The 17,211-nt window shown below is 29.6% G+C and overlaps 3 protein-coding genes across 11 annotated transcripts in view; 1 reads left to right on the forward strand and 2 right to left on the reverse strand.

Annotated features, from left to right (window-relative positions):
• The window catches only part of LOC145190675 (uncharacterized), a 127,015-nt gene that overhangs the window by 51,848 nt on the left and 57,956 nt on the right, over positions 1 to 17,211 (reverse strand). For all 9 annotated transcript variants that reach the window (XR_016453520.1, XR_016453521.1, XR_016453522.1 and 6 more), the window contains one exon: positions 459 to 1,052. Coding sequence is in view for 6 of the 9 variants with exons in the window: in XM_090091082.1 (XP_089947208.1) it covers positions 459 to 1,052 (594 nt within the window). In the remaining 3 variants the exon portion in view is untranslated. The remainder of the gene's footprint in view (positions 1 to 458; positions 1,053 to 17,211) is intronic.
• LOC149886498 (uncharacterized) lies at positions 5,782 to 8,370 on the forward strand. The gene is made up of 3 exons (XM_090091090.1): positions 5,782 to 5,909; positions 6,190 to 6,309; positions 6,665 to 8,370. Exons 2-3 carry the CDS (start codon positions 6,275 to 6,277, stop codon positions 7,023 to 7,025), a joined length of 396 nt encoding a protein of 131 aa, XP_089947216.1. The 5' UTR covers positions 5,782 to 5,909; positions 6,190 to 6,274; the 3' UTR covers positions 7,026 to 8,370.
• Positions 13,235 to 15,615, reverse strand: LOC149886499 (uncharacterized). Its single transcript, XM_090091089.1, has 2 exons — positions 14,032 to 15,615; positions 13,235 to 13,924 (listed from the first exon to the last, which is right to left on the reverse strand). Exon 1 carries the CDS (start codon positions 14,754 to 14,756, stop codon positions 14,319 to 14,321), a length of 438 nt encoding a protein of 145 aa, XP_089947215.1. The 5' UTR covers positions 14,757 to 15,615; the 3' UTR covers positions 13,235 to 13,924; positions 14,032 to 14,318.

The following is a 17,211-nucleotide window of genomic DNA, read 5'->3' on the forward strand; positions in this document are numbered from 1 at the left end:
TCAATATACCCTACATCGCGATGGTTAGATAAGATCAACGAGGGGGTTCAGGTTTCAATAAATTGTTCCTAAGAAAAAGGAAACACTGAAGTCTCTGAATCTGAGAAAGAGATAGGTGATGAAAGCCGTAAAGGATATTAGAATTGATATCGTTAATTGTTGCGTTTGGTTAGTATTACGAATGCTCATAACTTTTATTTTTAGTCGTTACGTTCGCAAAAACTTGAAAAGTCTTTCCTCTATTCATAAAATATATATTACTTATAACTTTGCCACAAAAAGTTCAGAGAAGTTCATTCATGGAATTCTCGTAACTTACGTTCCAACGAAATTTAAATAAAATAGATATAAAAAAAATCATTAAATATTGCAAAAACTCTTAAACATTTTTACATATTCTGCGGAATAAAAATAAACACAAAAAAAAGTTAAAATTAAATGAAAATCTAAAAACTCACTGTAACATATTCTTCCTAGAATATTGGGGTTGTCAGGCAGATAATTCTTGGAAAGATCATCGAAACGATTTGCATAAGCTCCTGAAAATATTTCCTTGCTGTTAACAATATATTTAGAAATCCGTTCAATATCTGAATGATTTACACTAGAATTCAGTGCCCCAATAAATAACAATGCTTCGCTTTTCACTAATTCTTCAGTTCGTAATCTAACATTTAAATCAAACTCAACACTTTCTTGACCACTGGTAAGAAAAATAATAACCGGTTGGACATTGAACCGTTTACAACCCAGATAAGCCTGTCTTGCTTTTAGAAGACCATCGTTTATTGCTGTACTGCGGTCATTTTTCTTAGGTAAATTATCAATAAAAGAGTTAAACTCAGAAATAGAAGTTAAATTACCACAACTAGAAACAATTTCAGCGGTAGAACCTAAATTCACAACAGCAACTTGGACATTCTCGTTTTTTGCAAAATCTGAGTATACTATGAAATCTTTTACAAAGTTCTTTTCATGATTCCATGAGCTGATATCAGATGAAGAGTCCAGAACCATGACAAAGGTGATATTAAAGCGAGAGCACGATACAACTATAAATATAAGTTATACAACATTTATTAATGAATATTAAAATGACAAAATATTTGGACAAAAATGAGTTAAAAGTGAAGACACACTAAGCATATACAAGAAATATTTAATTTTGCATAATATTTAATGAAGCAAAGATACTTTACTTAGCTTATTAATAATTTAACAGTAAACCTTTCTTAGAATGATAGCTCAGCATTATTTTTTAATTAGTTAGTGGGAATCAGTTGGAAAAACTTTAGCTAACTATAGGCAAATTTTAAATTTTTGACGTGTAATGTCATGATTGAACTGCGCTTGTTAGCAGGTTTGAAGCATTACGCCCTCTTAATATGTTGCAAATCTTAGAACCTTCTGCCATTGTTTTTTACCGCAATCTTTTACTGTCATTTCTTTTTTAAGATTAGCAATCATAGTTAGTTCAGTGTGGATAGTTGTTTGGTAATAATAAAATTTCATTTGAAAATGGTGGTCCCAAATTTGTTTAACTTTTTAATTCTTTACAATAAAAGGGTAATAAAATTCCATTCAATAAATAAAATATTTGTCCAAGATATATGAAACTTTTTATATGTAATACAGTTGTATGACATTTTATTTTGAAATTTAACCATTAGTTTACTATGGACACCAACTTAAGGCTATATTTACAATAGTAAAGTTATTTAATTAAACGTCAGATATGGTTGTCTGAGATTAAAAACCCATCAAAATTTACAAACAGATATTGATTCAAAACTTTATGAGTGCTGAAAATAAACTTCATAAAAAAAAATAAAGTAAAATGCTTCCAATATAAAGTTGGAGTTCTTGAAGTGAAGTAAAAGTTACATCCCCATCATCAAGCTCAAAAACACAACCCACTCAACAAAGGGAAATAAATTCACAAAATGTCTACCAGTGATTGGTCGAATTTGAAGTTACTTATGTAGCGAGAACCTTTTTCAAATAATTTAAACGCACTTGAAAAGATTTCTTCAACAGTAATTGTTAGGAAAAAAGGACTGCCTTTTGACGCCATTTCGCTCAGCCAAAAAACTAGGGATAACCTTTAGAAAGCTACTCATGTTAGTGAAAATAAAATGTTTTGTTTGTGATTAATTAAAATAAAAAGTTATTTATTTTGTTAAAACTAATTCTAATATTATGCATTAAAAATAATTGCTTTATAAGTTAGTTCTTTTTGGTTTTAACTAAGAGCATTAAAAGGACAGACTTTCTTGACCAACACTCTATGATAAATATTCAACTAAGTACAGGACTCAAACTCCTTATTAAAATTGGCAATATACTGATCATGTTGCAGCATTGAGGTAATTTTTCATTTCTAATCTTTTCTAAACTTTTACCTTATTATACAAATACATGTTGTACTCAAACCAATACATTAATTGGAGAAAATAAGATCAATGAAGATCAATGTAAATGATACAGCAACAAAATAAGAAAAAGCTAATGTGATACCAGCAAATACGTCTAAGTGAAACATGCCATTAACTGATACGTGATACCTAACACTTCATAAATTAATTCATCAATAATAATAGCACAGACTTAACCCTAATTTGGTCAAAAGATGGCTGCTAAAGTAAATAAATTTTCTAAAATACTTGCTATGGCAAAAGTCAGCATATCAAAAGAATAAACCACATGAATAGAGAATACAGATAATGTAAAAATGAAACAAAAAATGTCACTATTTTCAAAAGATCGACTTTCATCAATTTTAAGTTTGGTGCATAATCTGCAGAGTATTCTCTTTCAAGTAGCTCATTTTATTTCTTCAAAAACTTTTACAGTAAATATCTACTTCCTCTATTCTTGTGGTTTGAATCATTAGTTTGTATCAATGTGGTTACTTCATATTTGTTTGATATTTGAAAATTAAAATTAAAGATTAATTAAAATTCATTAATTTAAATTTATGTGGCTTCTTCATGTTTGTTTGATTATTGATGAGATTAGAGTTTCTTCAACTAGCCCACAAATTTTTTATAAGTAGATTGTAAAAGCTTTGAAACGAAGTAATTTGATCTTGATGTCACAGAAAATTAAATCTTCAAATTGCTTTTATTGTAATTCCATTTTTAGTGCGGAATTCCAGTTGATTCCAGAAAGCATCTTTTCTGTTAATGTAACTTTGAATGAAAAAATTTTCCCATTAGAGAAGTCTCCAAGACAAGTCTCCCATCTAAAGAAGCAGTATGAAGTGTTTGATACTGTTAAATTAATATTTGTCTGGGACAAACGATTAAAATTTTTTTCCAAAACACTTTTTCATTTGCTGAAAATTGTAAATTTGTTCTGGATTTAATACCTCTATTATTTTTAATTGGGAACTTTTATCAACCTTTTTAAGTATCTAAAATAAAATCGGACAAGATCGAGAGATTGGTTTGCCAAGCTTATTATTAAAATGCAAACATTTTGTTGTAAATAACTTACAGAGAGTGAAAATGCTAATCTATTGAAGAATGTTGGCAATTTTAAGATAAGGGTAAGTAATTCTGTGCATTTTGAATTCCAGGCAAGAATAAAACTCTTAGGCTCTTTAGAAAGCTTTTAAGCTCATGTTTTTGACAAATTTTAGATACAGATTTTTTGAAAAGAAATGAAAAGCGAATGCTCTTTTATACCATGCACAAGAACTCACTTAATACTACAGTACTTCACTTGCATTATTCAATAAACAAGAAATAGACGCAATGTATGCAAGTTCTAAGATTAATATTAACTACTTGAACAAAGCATACCCTATCTAAATATAACTCAAAACTTTTGCTATTTACTTTTTATTATAACACAAAAACTATTGAAATTGTTGAAGGAATGTTTCAATTCCCATTACATAAAATATCAAAAGGGTATGAAAAAAGCACATAAATAGAAACTGAAAGTGGCTGTTTTAAACGCTGTGACTGGCTGAGCTAATAATTGCGTTATCAGGCATAAAGTGACAGATGAAGTGGTTAATTCTTACTCATCCAAAAATCGAAAACTGTTTTAAAACAATTGACTAAATATGATTAACTAATACGGTAGAGCATTTCTTAACTTTGTTGTTTTGCTGAAGTAGTACTTTTGCCTTGATTGTGCTTTCTAGTATTTAAAACGGTTTCCTCACAGTTAATTGCTGATAATTAGAAGAGATTTGCCTTTGTCTAGTTTGTAAATACTATAAATTATCTTTTCGATTTGAATTTTATTTCCACTTTGTCTCCTTTAAGCAAGAGTGATTAGGTCTAATACGTCGAGTACTTTACAGAAAAGATTTCTAATTGATCCCACCAGCTTAGTGGCCTCGGCTAAATTCATTCAATGTTATCATAATAAGACTTGAAAAATGAAGACCAATGAAGTACGGCATACTATTGTAATGAGCGAATAAAAGTCAAATAAAGAGATCACCATAATTAGTTGTTAAAACCAAAGGAAAGATTTCTTGATGTGACAAGCATTTGGATTTGCTTTATTTGTATCTGTAACAACTTGAATATTCCACTTGAGATTGGTACTGAAAAGAACTCCGAAATCTTTCTGTATCAAACTCTGTCAACTGCGCACCGTTTCTGTGATACAAAGTGTTCTTATTGCTTTGGCCATAGTCCGTGATTACCAAATTTCCTGTTAAACAGCATGAGCCATTTATTGGAATTATCTAGATCACCTGTAAGTATAGTAGCAAATGATTTTTGTATCACTAACATATATATTGCTATTTCGCCTCTAAGGCGACTTATAATGATTTAAAATACATACATCAATACATCACTAAGACGACAGTATTCTTGAGGCGAAATATAATCGTCGCCTTAACTTTTCAACCTACTTTTGAACAACTAATCTTATATTAACTTTAAAACCGAAGCTATGTGTTATCGTAATCTAAGCATTGAACATAATAAACTATTTTACATTATTTAATTGCAAGTTTTGGAATGAGAAACTATTGATATTTTAGATTGTATATTTGTTTATTCGCACATTGCACAAAAAGTGATCCTATAGGCAACAGTTGGTTTTTGGGGAGATTTTTATATGATTTGTTAACTTTATGTCTTCCATATTTTAATTATAAACGAACACTTAAGTCACTTAATTGGAAAGGAGAGTGAGGCTTAAGGTGCATTTTTAACAATATACGAATCTCTAAACATGTATATTTCTTTGCGCGCAGAAACTTAAGTAAACTCAACGGGAAGTTAGCGGAATAGTGTATCTTACATCATCTCTATGTAACTGACACTTTTAACTGACACAAAATTTGTTATTCTAGATTTTAAATTATTTTAACTTTAAAAGTTTATCAATTCAAAAACTTTTTAAATGCATTATATTCATCTTCGAAGGGTGTACCTCAGCTTTTTTGAATGATAGGAACAATAGCTTATTTGAAAGATAGGAACAATAATAGTAAAGAGTATAATAATGTCATTAAGTGATTATTTTTAAATTTAGAGTTATTATCATAAATAATTGATTTTCTTACAACTTCTTAACTCCTATAAGCTAGATAAATTTTTTTGGCATCTTGATTAATTAGATAATTAGGTTGTTGGGTAAGTTCGTAGAACACCCTCCCCCCCTCCCCCCCCCTCAGAAAAAAGATTTTTTTAAAATTTTATCTTAATATAATTAGTACAGAAACGTTTAACGTTTAATGTTTAACGTCGTTTCGTCATTAGTTACTAGGCTTTGAAAAAGCGCGTTCTCTCAATGGACGCGGCCATTGAAGAAAAATCTCTTAAGCGAGTTAAAACTTATTTTCTTTTGAAATTTAATTATTAGTTTAGATATATTACATAAAGAATCATATTAAGACAAATGATAATCGTTAAGACCATATTATAATTGAAGTAAGTATATAAAATAGTTATATATACATTTTTATTAGATAAAGTAGAAAGGATTTAAATTTTTATCAGAAAAAATAGAAAGGATTTTAATTTTTTAAATCGTTTGTATTTTGTTTGTCTTAGCTTTTCTTTTAGCAGTTTTACTTTTGTTATTTTATTTTTTAGAAGGAAAATAAGGGTATGGATGTTATTTAAAGCTATACTAATGCTATTTCCATAAAATAGTTATTTCTACTTTGAAATTTCTGTTATAATATTAACTATTTTTGTTCTTTTTTAGAAAATTTAGAAAAATAAATAAAAATTTTGTGTCAACACTGACATGGCAAATCACATGTTATTGTATATAAAGGTTAGATTTTGTTATGAGGATTACAGTTCTTATGAGAAAAAAAAGAAGGTAAAGAGTATTGTTTGTAAATATATATTTTGCATCTTTTTAAATTTTCACGCATCATTTTTAAAACTTTTGTTTGCACATTTATAGCTGTTTTATCAATGTGTTTTTATAATAATGTAAAGTGTTTTTTTTATTGCTTGTGTATGTGTTAGTATGTGCTATATAATTGTTTTAAAAATGTGTTTAAATATGTATATAAGGTATTTGTTTAAGTATATATTTAACCTTATATACACATTTAAACACATTTATTGTGCTTATAGTTGGTACATATGTTTATATTATGTTGCTTCCATGTTTTCAAAGTGCCGTGACTTGGTAAACATCTACCTGAAACTCAATTAGTGTATTTTAGAGAAGGAGCAGAACAAATGGCTTTAGATCGTGCAGCTCAACGTGATACGCACCTAACAGTATGGTTTAAGTTAAATACTGAAAATGAAAGAGCACACTGCTATTCGTATTTAGACATTTCTTATCACTTTATATTTGATGTTAAACATTGTAAATGGAAGGTTAGACAAAGGGGTGGTAATAAGGTGATAGTAAGAATCTATAAAGTTAATCCAACTGGAGAATTGTTTTTTCTTAGATTGTTAATTTTGCAAGCAAAAGGAGCAATATATTGGGAGGATGTGCGTACTGTTAATGGTATTGTCCTTGAAACATTTTGTGAAGTATTGAAAGGTCTGTTGCAAGATGACACTGAATGGTAGAATACTCTTTCTGAGGCGGTTTTAACACATATGCCAAAGAAAATTAGACAGTTGTTTTCAATTATTTTGACCTTTTGTGAACCTGACAATCCTTTAGTAGCAGCAACTCTTCTTACAAATGGATCTACATTGCATGTTTTATTCAAACTTCCTATTCCAATATTGGATAATAGCACATGGAATGTAACTCCTAACTCATTTCTCGGGCATTTTTTAAGACAAGTTAGTTTGTTTTTGCTTGATGAAACATCCATGATACCTAAACATGCCTTAAATGCAATTGATAGGTTGTTAAAAGATATTTGCAACAACAACTTTACGTTCAAAGGAAAAATCATTCTTTTTGGTGGTGACTTTACGCAAACTCTGCCTGTTGTGAAAAGAGGATGACCAGCTGAGATAGTAGAATTATGTATAAAATGTTCTTTGCATTGGCTATTGGAGCAGAAGTTTGCATGAACTGAAAATATGAGAGTGCAAGATGGGGAAGGTGAATTTTCCCAATGGCTACTAAAGCTTGGGAATGGAACAATACCTGTCAAAGAGGAGGATCCTTAAAAAAGATCCACTAAAATACCACATCAGTGCATTATTAGAGAAAATAAATCGATTGTTGAAAAGATTTTTGGAGATGCTGATCAAAATGATTATTCTAAACGCGTGATTTTAACACCAACTAATGTTGATTCATTATCAATCAATGAAGAAGTGCTTGAATGTCTGCCGGGTAAGGTCAAAATTTATGTAAGTGCTGATCAAATTGATACTGATGACCTTAATAAAGAAATGACTTTCCTGTTGAGTGTTTGAATAGTTTAACTCCTTCAGGTATGCAACCTCATTGTTAAAAATTGAAAATTGGTTGTGTAATAATGCTGCTTAGATATTTAGATCTCAAAGCTGGGTTATGCAATGCTACTCGAATAAAAGTTTGTGCTCTTCAAAATAATTATATTGATGCAGAGGATTTGACAGGTGTTTCTGGTGGTAAACGGGTTTTTGTTCCTCAAATTCAATTGGCTCCATCAGGTTCTAATTTACCTTTTGTTCTGAAATGTCGAGAGTTTCCTGTCAGATTGGCTTATTCAATGACAATCAATAAATATCAGGTTCAAACATTTAATAGAGTTGGGGTATGTCTCAAAAAAACCATTTTTCTCTCATGGTCAACTATATGTTGCATGTTCAAGAATGAGAGCATTTAATAGTTTGTTTTTTAAAACTAGTAAACATCTCATTCAAGGTGTGGTAGGTGAAAAGTGTTACACAAATAATGTTATATTTTCTAATGTTCTTAATTTATAGTCTTAAGATTTTTATTTTGAAAATTTACTGTTTGCAAGTTGTGAGCACATTTAGTTTGTATAAACTTATTATTTTAATATATATATTTTTTATAGTTTTTGATAAATATATGTCATTTAATATTGTTATAAAATGTGTTTAGATGTGTTATATAAAACCATATTTGTTTATAGTTGTATATATGTTTAAATTATATTGTTTCCATGTTTTCAAAGTGGTGTGACTTGGGATTTTGTTGAGCAAGATTGATAACCTTGCCAGCCAAACGATGTATTTATAGCAGAGGTGTGACTTGGCAGCATTTAGTGTCAGGCGGTGTTACTGCTTTAGAGCTAGGTTGTGTTGTGTGGCCTTTTTAATTATTCTGGAAACACAATGTCTGTTAATGTTTAGCGTAATGTGTATGAGAGAGTATGCAACCTTGATCTTTAAATCTAGGGTGTTTAAATGTCCTAAGTTTGAAGTAATTGAACAACTAATATTGAACATAAAAACAAATATACTTTTATGTAGCTATATGTTTAGTAAAAAAACAAAATATAGTTAACTTTAAATAGGTTTTCTAATTTTGACTTTCATATTTTAATTTGGTTTGTTATTTTCGCTGGATTTTAGGATCAAGAGTTTAAATATTCTATTGTTATGTGTTATTGTTGTGATGTTTTGTGTTCAAATTCATTTTTAACAATAAACACCTTCATGTTGGTGTCTATTGTTAAAAGTGAATGATAGGTAGTTTCATTATTGAAACTTACTGCTTTTATTTATTTACTTAAAGCCAAGACAACATTATGCTAAAAATGCAATTTATATCTTAATTTGATTTATGTATATATGTATATGTATATATATATATATATATATATTGTTAATCCTTTTGTACTTCGAAATAGATTTTATAGTTAAATTTTTGATAAATGTTTTTATTAACTGCCATGTCAAAATAGGTTACTATAAATAGGTAAACCAATTTTCAGCTTTTATGTGGTGTTTTTTTTTTTGATTTTTTTGGTTTTTTGGTTTTTTTTTTGTTATGGTATTATAATTCCTTTTTTGTTTCTTTAAGATTTACGATTGACGCATTTCTACGATTTATAAAAAAAAACCTGATTACCTTTTATTGTAAATTTTTGTCAGTTAAAATGATATAAATATATGCAATTAGTTCAATTTTAAAAATCTTCTCTATTTTATTCCTAATTATTTGTTGTATGTAACTTTGGGGATCTTTTTATACGAGGGGGGGGGGGGGTTATAATTTTAGTTTAGCGCATTTGTCAAATATCGAGTTACTTAAATTTTATAAGGTGTTAAATTAATTAATTATCTTAGTTTGCATTTGCAACACTTTTGAGGAAAGAAAAAATTCTTATATTAAAAAGAAAAAATTGTTATACATGTAAATCATTGGTTTACATTTTATTATTCTGGTAGAAGGTCTTCATCAAAAACTTGATAACTCTTAATAAAGATAAATCTATTCTCCTTACCACCATTAAGGCAAAAAAGGGGAAGGGAGGTCCTTTATTAGTGTCAAATTATTAAAGAGAATTAAATTTCGAGTAACAAATGGAATTTTTATTAAATGGTAGCAAATAACCGTTTACTTAAAATTATTGAAACAAAGAGGCCACATATAAAAATGGTCAGATGAACTTAGTAATGTCGAGTTTTTTGACTTTCGACGTCTGTATTGTCACCAAGATTTTTTTTTCTCAAGTCGAACAGCCAGTAATCGGATGGAGCTAAGTCTAGTGAGTATGGTGGCTGGCGAATTATTGTAATTCCAGCTGGGTTTAGACGATTTGTGACGGTATGAGTCACATGGGGTCAAGGGTTATTATGGAGAAAATTTAAATTTTGAGTGTCTGTTTTAGGTCTTTACTTATTTATTTCGCATATAAGAGGTTTCAAACAATTTTTTATATTAAATTTGCTAGCAATGGTATCTCCCTTTTTAACATAACCCAAATGAACAACACCTGTTGTTTTGAAGAAGATGTAGAACATGTTTTTCGCCTGAAAGCTGTCTCATCTTACTATAGTTCTTGGACTTTCACCTTCACCGACCCAACTAGCGTTAACCAACTTGTGTCCAAATTTTCTCGAATAAAACAAAAACTCATGCCTTGTAATAATATCATATAGTTTCCATGGGCCGTTCCTGAAAAGGGCTAAATTTTCCTTATATGCCTCAACTCTATTCTTGCAATTTTTTCGGATAACTCGTGGGGTATCCAACGTGATTATTAATTTTCTATTTTTAAATGCGTTGTGAATGATTTCGTTGATTGTAAAACGATTAATCGATGTCAGGGCTTCAATTATATAATGTGTTGCATGCAGATTTTCTTCAATAATGGCTCCCACACGTTCAATACTCTCAGCGGTATACGTGGTTTGAGGGTGCCCTGTGCGAGGATCATCTTCAAGACTCTCTCTACCATCTTTAAAGCTTAGTCATCATGAACTAAAACCAATTAATCGATTATGGCTTGTATTGAAGCTCCAAGTAAACCACGGGTTTTAACATATGCTCAATATTCAAACTTTTTAATTTTACATTTTTTCTTTTGAACGTATATAATAAAATTTAAATTACTTTTTTAATAAACATTCAAAATATTTCAACAAGTACTTAAAATGTTCATAATTAAACACAGTTTAAAATGATATATAAATATTTAATTATTTTCTGTCTCATTGTATCTTTATAGATGAAGTTCAACGAACTTTCCTAACGACCTAAGTATAAAAATATTTATTTTAAGAAAGTTTAGATCTCAAGCTTCGCATGATTGGCAAAAGATTTTTATTTTGAATCATAATGATAGTAATAAGTTTCTCATTTTGTGAATTAAACGAGAAGGTTAATACAATTTTTCAGTTTCTTTTCGCCTTTTAAAAAGTTTAAATGTTATACAATAATCTTATTCAAATAAGTTTGCTAACGTAATCCTTAAAGAGATTCTTAACATTGTTTTCAGTGAAATTTCAAAGTATTTGTAACTGATTACCCAGCCAACACAAAACGTTCGAGTACGTTCGACAAACTTTAGAAACGTTCGGGCACGTTCTAAGAACGTTCCATAAAAGTTCTGGATGCATATTTACTAAACCATTTTTTTTGCGTAAACTAATAGCGCAAGTTTGGCTTAAGTTCAAAACTGTAAAAGTCGTATATAACAAAATTGCGCAGTTGCGTTTCAAAAAATTTTTTGTAAATTTTAGCGTAAGTTTAGTTCTAAACTATCGGTATTCTCCAAACTGAAATGGGTTCACCAAACTTTTTAGGTACTTGCTCTGCTAAATTAACGCAAGAAAAAATAAGTTTGCTATGAGCTGCTTTAACTTTGTCGTAACTTTAAAATCTCTAAATAATGAGAATGGCATTACACTTTGTTTAATTAAAATGTAACAGTCAAGATGCATATTTCGTTCAAATGTTGATTCATGTAATTTTAGATGACACCTCTCATGTAAACCAGTCAAGCTGCAGTTGCATAGTTCGCCAGTTTTGCAAATATTTTATTCAGCACTATCATCACCTTGGTACAAATCAAAGGGATCCAATAGCTGAAGAGCCAGCATACATCTGTATGTAAATCGTCATTTTAATTTGATACCTGATCATTTTGATTTAATACCTGATCATTTTGATTTTATTGCTTTAAGTCATTAGCCAAAAAGTTTAAAGTGTACACTGCTTGGCCAACTTACACAGACATAGTTAACATGAGAAACTTAAAAAAACTTTTGTTTCACAGATTTATTCTGTCTATGTATGTTTGCATAAAATGCATACAAGATCAATAAAGATATTTCTGTTCTATTGTTCTTTATTAAAAAAACCTATTTACTATTTCCTATTTTTTAGGTGCTAATGGTTTTTAATGCCGTAGTTCACTTCACATAATTAAGTTATTATAGAGCGCTTCATGTTGCTAGGGGAGAGGGGGCACATTAGGACACTTTTTTAAAAAGATATTACAGATTTCGTACTGTTTGACAAAAAATTAAATTTTTTGCTGAAAAAGGTAATTAAGGTATTCGCTCTTAAAAAAAAAAGCAAAGTCGAACTAGTTCAAATAAATTATGGTTGTTTTTTTTTCTTAAAATCAAAGCTACCAATTGTCCAAAACTACCCCGCAAGAGGGGGTAGTTTTCGACAATGTTGGGGCAGTTTAGGAAATATAATAAAAAGACAAGAAATGTTTCTTATACCTAATTTTTTCGTTTAGCTGTAATTATTAACAATAACAGAATCAACATAATTATTAGGAGTAACATAATTATTCTTATAAAAATCTCAAACCATTAATGAGTTTTTTTGTATATTCAAATAAACTAAAATGAAAATGCTCTTCAATCACATATCACTCTTATTAATAAAAAGATATTAATAAAAAAAACAAAGTGTGTGAATATAAAATGGATGTAGATAAGCATAAAATTTTTCTTTTTTTTCAAATTGAGAGAATTCATAACATTCAACCAAGTTTAAATGTAGAAAAATCAAGTTTGAATATTTTACCAGAACCTCTTGAAATGTTTCCTGCATTGTTTGGCATAGGAAGTTTAGCTAATACTTCTGCAATTGGCACCGACCACTTATTTTGTATATCAGGAGAGTAAAATATATTAAATCCTACTTTTTTATTCAACAAATTAACCAAAATATTTCTATTTATTTCTTCAATTCTGCAAACAAAAGCTAACGTTACATTGTTAACTGTTGAAGCACATTGGACTAAACAAAAATCTCCATGATTTAATGCTTCTGTTTTAAATTTTTTTGTGTATACAACAGGCTTGTGTTTAAAATTTAAACTTGCTTTATTTCGCAAACAAGAATTAGTTTTATTGTACATACAGGTAGAGCTAGAGACTGTTGCATTCATTAATTTTTTTTTTTTTTTTTTTGGGGGGGGGGGGGGGTTGATACGCTTGTTAAATATTTTCTATTTGGTATAAGTTATAGATTCTGTTTTTGGTGGTCTTTCTGGTGTGCCTATTAAAATTTTTGATCTTCCTTTTTTTCTGCCTCTTGATGTTTTCTTTCTTGGAGGTGCTTTTGGGTATTGTCTAATCATTTCAGGAGATAAAACTGGTGCAGATGGCTGTTACGGTTCATCAGTTGAGTTTTTATATGCATTAGGTGACTCATTATTTGGCTCAGTAGCTTCAAAAGTTTTTACTATAGAATGATCACTAACATTTAAAATTTTAAAATCTATGTAGCTTTTTTTATTATTGTCATTATTACTAGATTGATAAGAGTGTAATTAAGGCTTCGGTTTGTTACCTCTGAACAGTCGAAATCTTCATTTGTGAATGCATTTCTTGAAAAAGGAAAAATACCACACTTTTTGAACCCTGCAGTAATTTTATTTGGTGTAAATGAGCTATTATATGCAGGGGCTACAATACTGGCTAAATTATGAATTGTTATAGTTCTTCCTGGGTGATTTAACAACCAGTAATTTTGTGATACAGAAAGTTTTTGTTTAAAAGGACCTAATACTCAAACATCAAGAGGTTGAAGTCCATGTGTACAATGTGGTGGGAATGTAAGTAAAACAATTCCATTTTCTCTGCAAAAGTTGATTGCATTAATAGTACAATGGCTTTTGTGGCTAGATAACCACGAAAGCCATTGTAGTATTAATGCAATCAACTTTTGCAGAGAAAATGGAATAACAAAATCTTGTTTTTTTTATTGCATTTTGAATGGAACTTTAAATGTTCGAGCACTCGTATAAAAAGTTCTCCTTTCATCCATCCACTACTGGGGTTGTTAGCAAATCCAACACAACCATTAGGTCGTCCTGTTTGCATACGCTCTTGAAATCTTGCTCTAGGATAAATAAAAACTGGTGGATTAATGTTTCCAACTGCATTAATAATAGGACACATAGTTACAAGCTGCCCTCTTTCAGCGGAGACGTTTTGACCAACTTGCTTTTGACCACGCTGAGCAATGACATTTTATGCCTGAACAACAGTCATGACACTTGTTTCGTCTATGTTAAATATGCGTCTTGGAGAATATTCTGACTTACAGAGTACTCTCTCTAATTTGATTTGAAATTCATACACATTTCGACGATTAAAACTTGTTGCTCTTGATAGACTTGTATTTTCTGGTTTGCGCAGAGAAAGCTTTTTGTGTCTTATCATAAATCCTTTTATCCATTCAATGCCACCAGTTTTATTTTGGCTCCATAGTTCAGGACATTTTTTCAAAGCATTACTACATTGATATGCTAAAATTCTAGCTTGGTAATAAGTTAAACCATGATTTATTTTTGATGATTTCAACATATAATTTTCTAACATAGCTTCTTCTGCATTAGTAAATACTTGATTCACAGAATATTTGGTTGAAAAGTTATCACTTTTCGATTTTCTATTATTTCTGAGCATTTTTATTCTGTAAGCTAACGTACTTTTAGAGAAGCAAAATACACCTGCAGTTTCTCTTTATTTCATTATTTTATCAAAAACATGTTTAACTGCAGTTTTTGAATTTTCCTTGTTTATAAATCTTTAAAATTTTTTCTTATAATTGCGTACCATTTTTAAACTTAGTATAATTTTATTTGAAGATAAGTTTGTTATGATCCACGCAACACGTCCTAATGTGCCCTGTGAAAATCATCCAATGCTGCCTCAACCCTTATCTCAGAAAACATTCCACAATTTTCTTGTAAAGAATTTGTTTTATCGTTAAATTTTTTTATTTACGTAGCAGAACATATACCTTTCACAGAAAATGCAAAAAATAATTCCTTAAGTGGAGTAAATTTCTTTGTAAATCCTTACACTTAAGAATTAAAAAAATTTGAAAAATTATCAAAAACCACAAAACGTTTGTAGAAAAGCTACCTGACTGCCTCTGTGAAAGAAATCCTATGACGCTTACGTGTGAAAGTATTTTTTAGTCAGCGAATATATTTAACTTTATTGAAGAGTTAGTATTTTTTGGATTAATCGCATTGTCCTAAATTACCCCTGTCCTAAACTGCCCCCCTCTACCCTAATAATATGTATAAAAGATATTTAATTCATGAAGAGGCAATACTTCAATTTCACAAAGTGCAACATGTTTATTACAAAAATCAAAGTTTTTTAAATATTTTAAATAAAACATCATCGTTCTTGAAAGTTTGAAAACATCTAGTTATTTAACATAAGTGCTAAACTTTAAACAATATTATAGTATAAGGTCATATAATTTATGAAAAAAGATCATGAAAAAACAATCTTTTGATTCAGCTAAGGTGAGCAGTTATTCTAACATGATGTCAATGTTTCCCAAAAAGGTTTTTGCTGGTCCCAGGATATTTAAGTATTTTAACATTTTAAAGATTTTTAACTTCTTTTTTTTAGAAAAGGATATCCTCCTTTGAACTGTCAGGTTGTTATTGATGCTGATGGAAAGTTTAGAGATATTGCAAAGTATCCTGGATTATGCCATGATGCTTTATCTTTTCTAATTCTGCATTAAAACAGTCAATAGCATAAGATCCTAATGCAGGTTTCCTTTTGCAGACTCAGGATATAGATTGTCACCAGTCATGATTACACCGTTTAATCAGCCAACTACACCAGAGGAAACATATTTTAATAAAGTTCACCATCAGGTACGTTGTGATGTGGAGCAAGCCATTGGATGTCTCAAAAACCTTTAAGATGTTTGCACAAAAGTGGTGGAACACTTTAGTAAAGAACTTGCACTTTACTGGAAAACCTTTGCATTTCCTTAGAGATAGAACTTCCAGATGAAATTCCAGATAGAACTTCCAGATGAAATTAACTTTGAGGACAATTGAGATAATGTACTTGATGTTCAACCTGAATTAACTCAAACCAAACTAATTCGACTTGGTATTTTAAGAAGAACACAAATTAAAAACTCTATGTTTGCAAATAGAAGGCTTTGATATATTGTTAAAATGTTTCATGGGTGCCTGCAGGATTTTTGTTTTAGATATGACACTTTTAGGCATAAAAGCTAAGTATGTTCACGTTTATGTAAAATGAGATTGGTTTGCAAATGTAAAGAAGTGATTAGAGTCTGAGAACAAGAATACACTAAAAAGTTTGCCCCACTACACCAAATATTAGGGCAATGAGTTAATAAAATAGCATTAATATCACGAATGACATTAGGTCGTTCTTTGTTCGTAAATGATTAACTTTGTAATATATGAACTTTTTCACTGTAAGTGGTGTTATTTTGTGTCACATATATTTTTAAATTGTATCCAGTTCAGCCAGTGGAGTCCATTATCCATGAAATGTAATAAATAAATCAGAGTCTTTGAAATAAGCTTGATATGTAATTCAGTTGATAAAAATAATAAGTTTATACTTGTCAAGTAAATCTCCGAAAGCTCAAAAAAGCCTTACATGTACATGGTTGGTTAAATTGTATATTAAGCGGTAGTTTAATAAAAATAAAGATTGCAGTTAAATTTTTAGTAAACTCCATTTAAACCTATTCTTTTAAAGTTAAATGTATAGTTGAATATATATATATATATATATATATATATATATATATATATATATATATATATATATATATATGAACGCTCCAGAGCTGTAAAAATAACGTTTGCAGTGAAAGTCAATACAACGTTCGATATCTATTAATTGAACGTTCGATGTGAACGTTCAAGAACTGTAAATTGGAGTTCACAAAAGTTGGTTCACGTAACGTTTGCAGCGAACATTAAACAAACCTAAACGAACGTTAGGACAACATTTCTTGAACGTTAATTGTTAGCTGGGTAGGTTGCTAAATAAGTAAATGAAGCACATGTAAACAAATGTAGTTTAACCCAGTTTTTAATATGTTAGTGTATAAAAGTAT

The sequence above is a fragment of the Hydra viridissima genome, unplaced genomic scaffold, assembly GCF_058129835.1.
Source record: "Hydra viridissima isolate aposymbiotic clone 2 unplaced genomic scaffold, HvirCarnegie_v1 scaffold_6, whole genome shotgun sequence".
Lineage (NCBI taxonomy): Eukaryota > Metazoa > Cnidaria > Hydrozoa > Anthoathecata > Hydridae > Hydra > Hydra viridissima.

Excerpts from the sequence above, each read along its gene's own strand:
- LOC149886498 (XM_090091090.1), top strand. The coding sequence starts at position 6,275 with ATGAGGATTACAGTTCTTATGAGAAAAAAAAGAAG. Across the intron at positions 6,310-6,664 it reads CTTATGAGAAAAAAAAGAAG|AGAAGGAGCAGAACAAATGG; the intron begins GTAAAGAGTATT and ends AGTGTATTTTAG.
- LOC149886499 (XM_090091089.1), bottom strand. The coding sequence starts at position 14,756 with ATGCTCAGAAATAATAGAAAATCGAAAAGTGATAACTTTTCAACCAAA.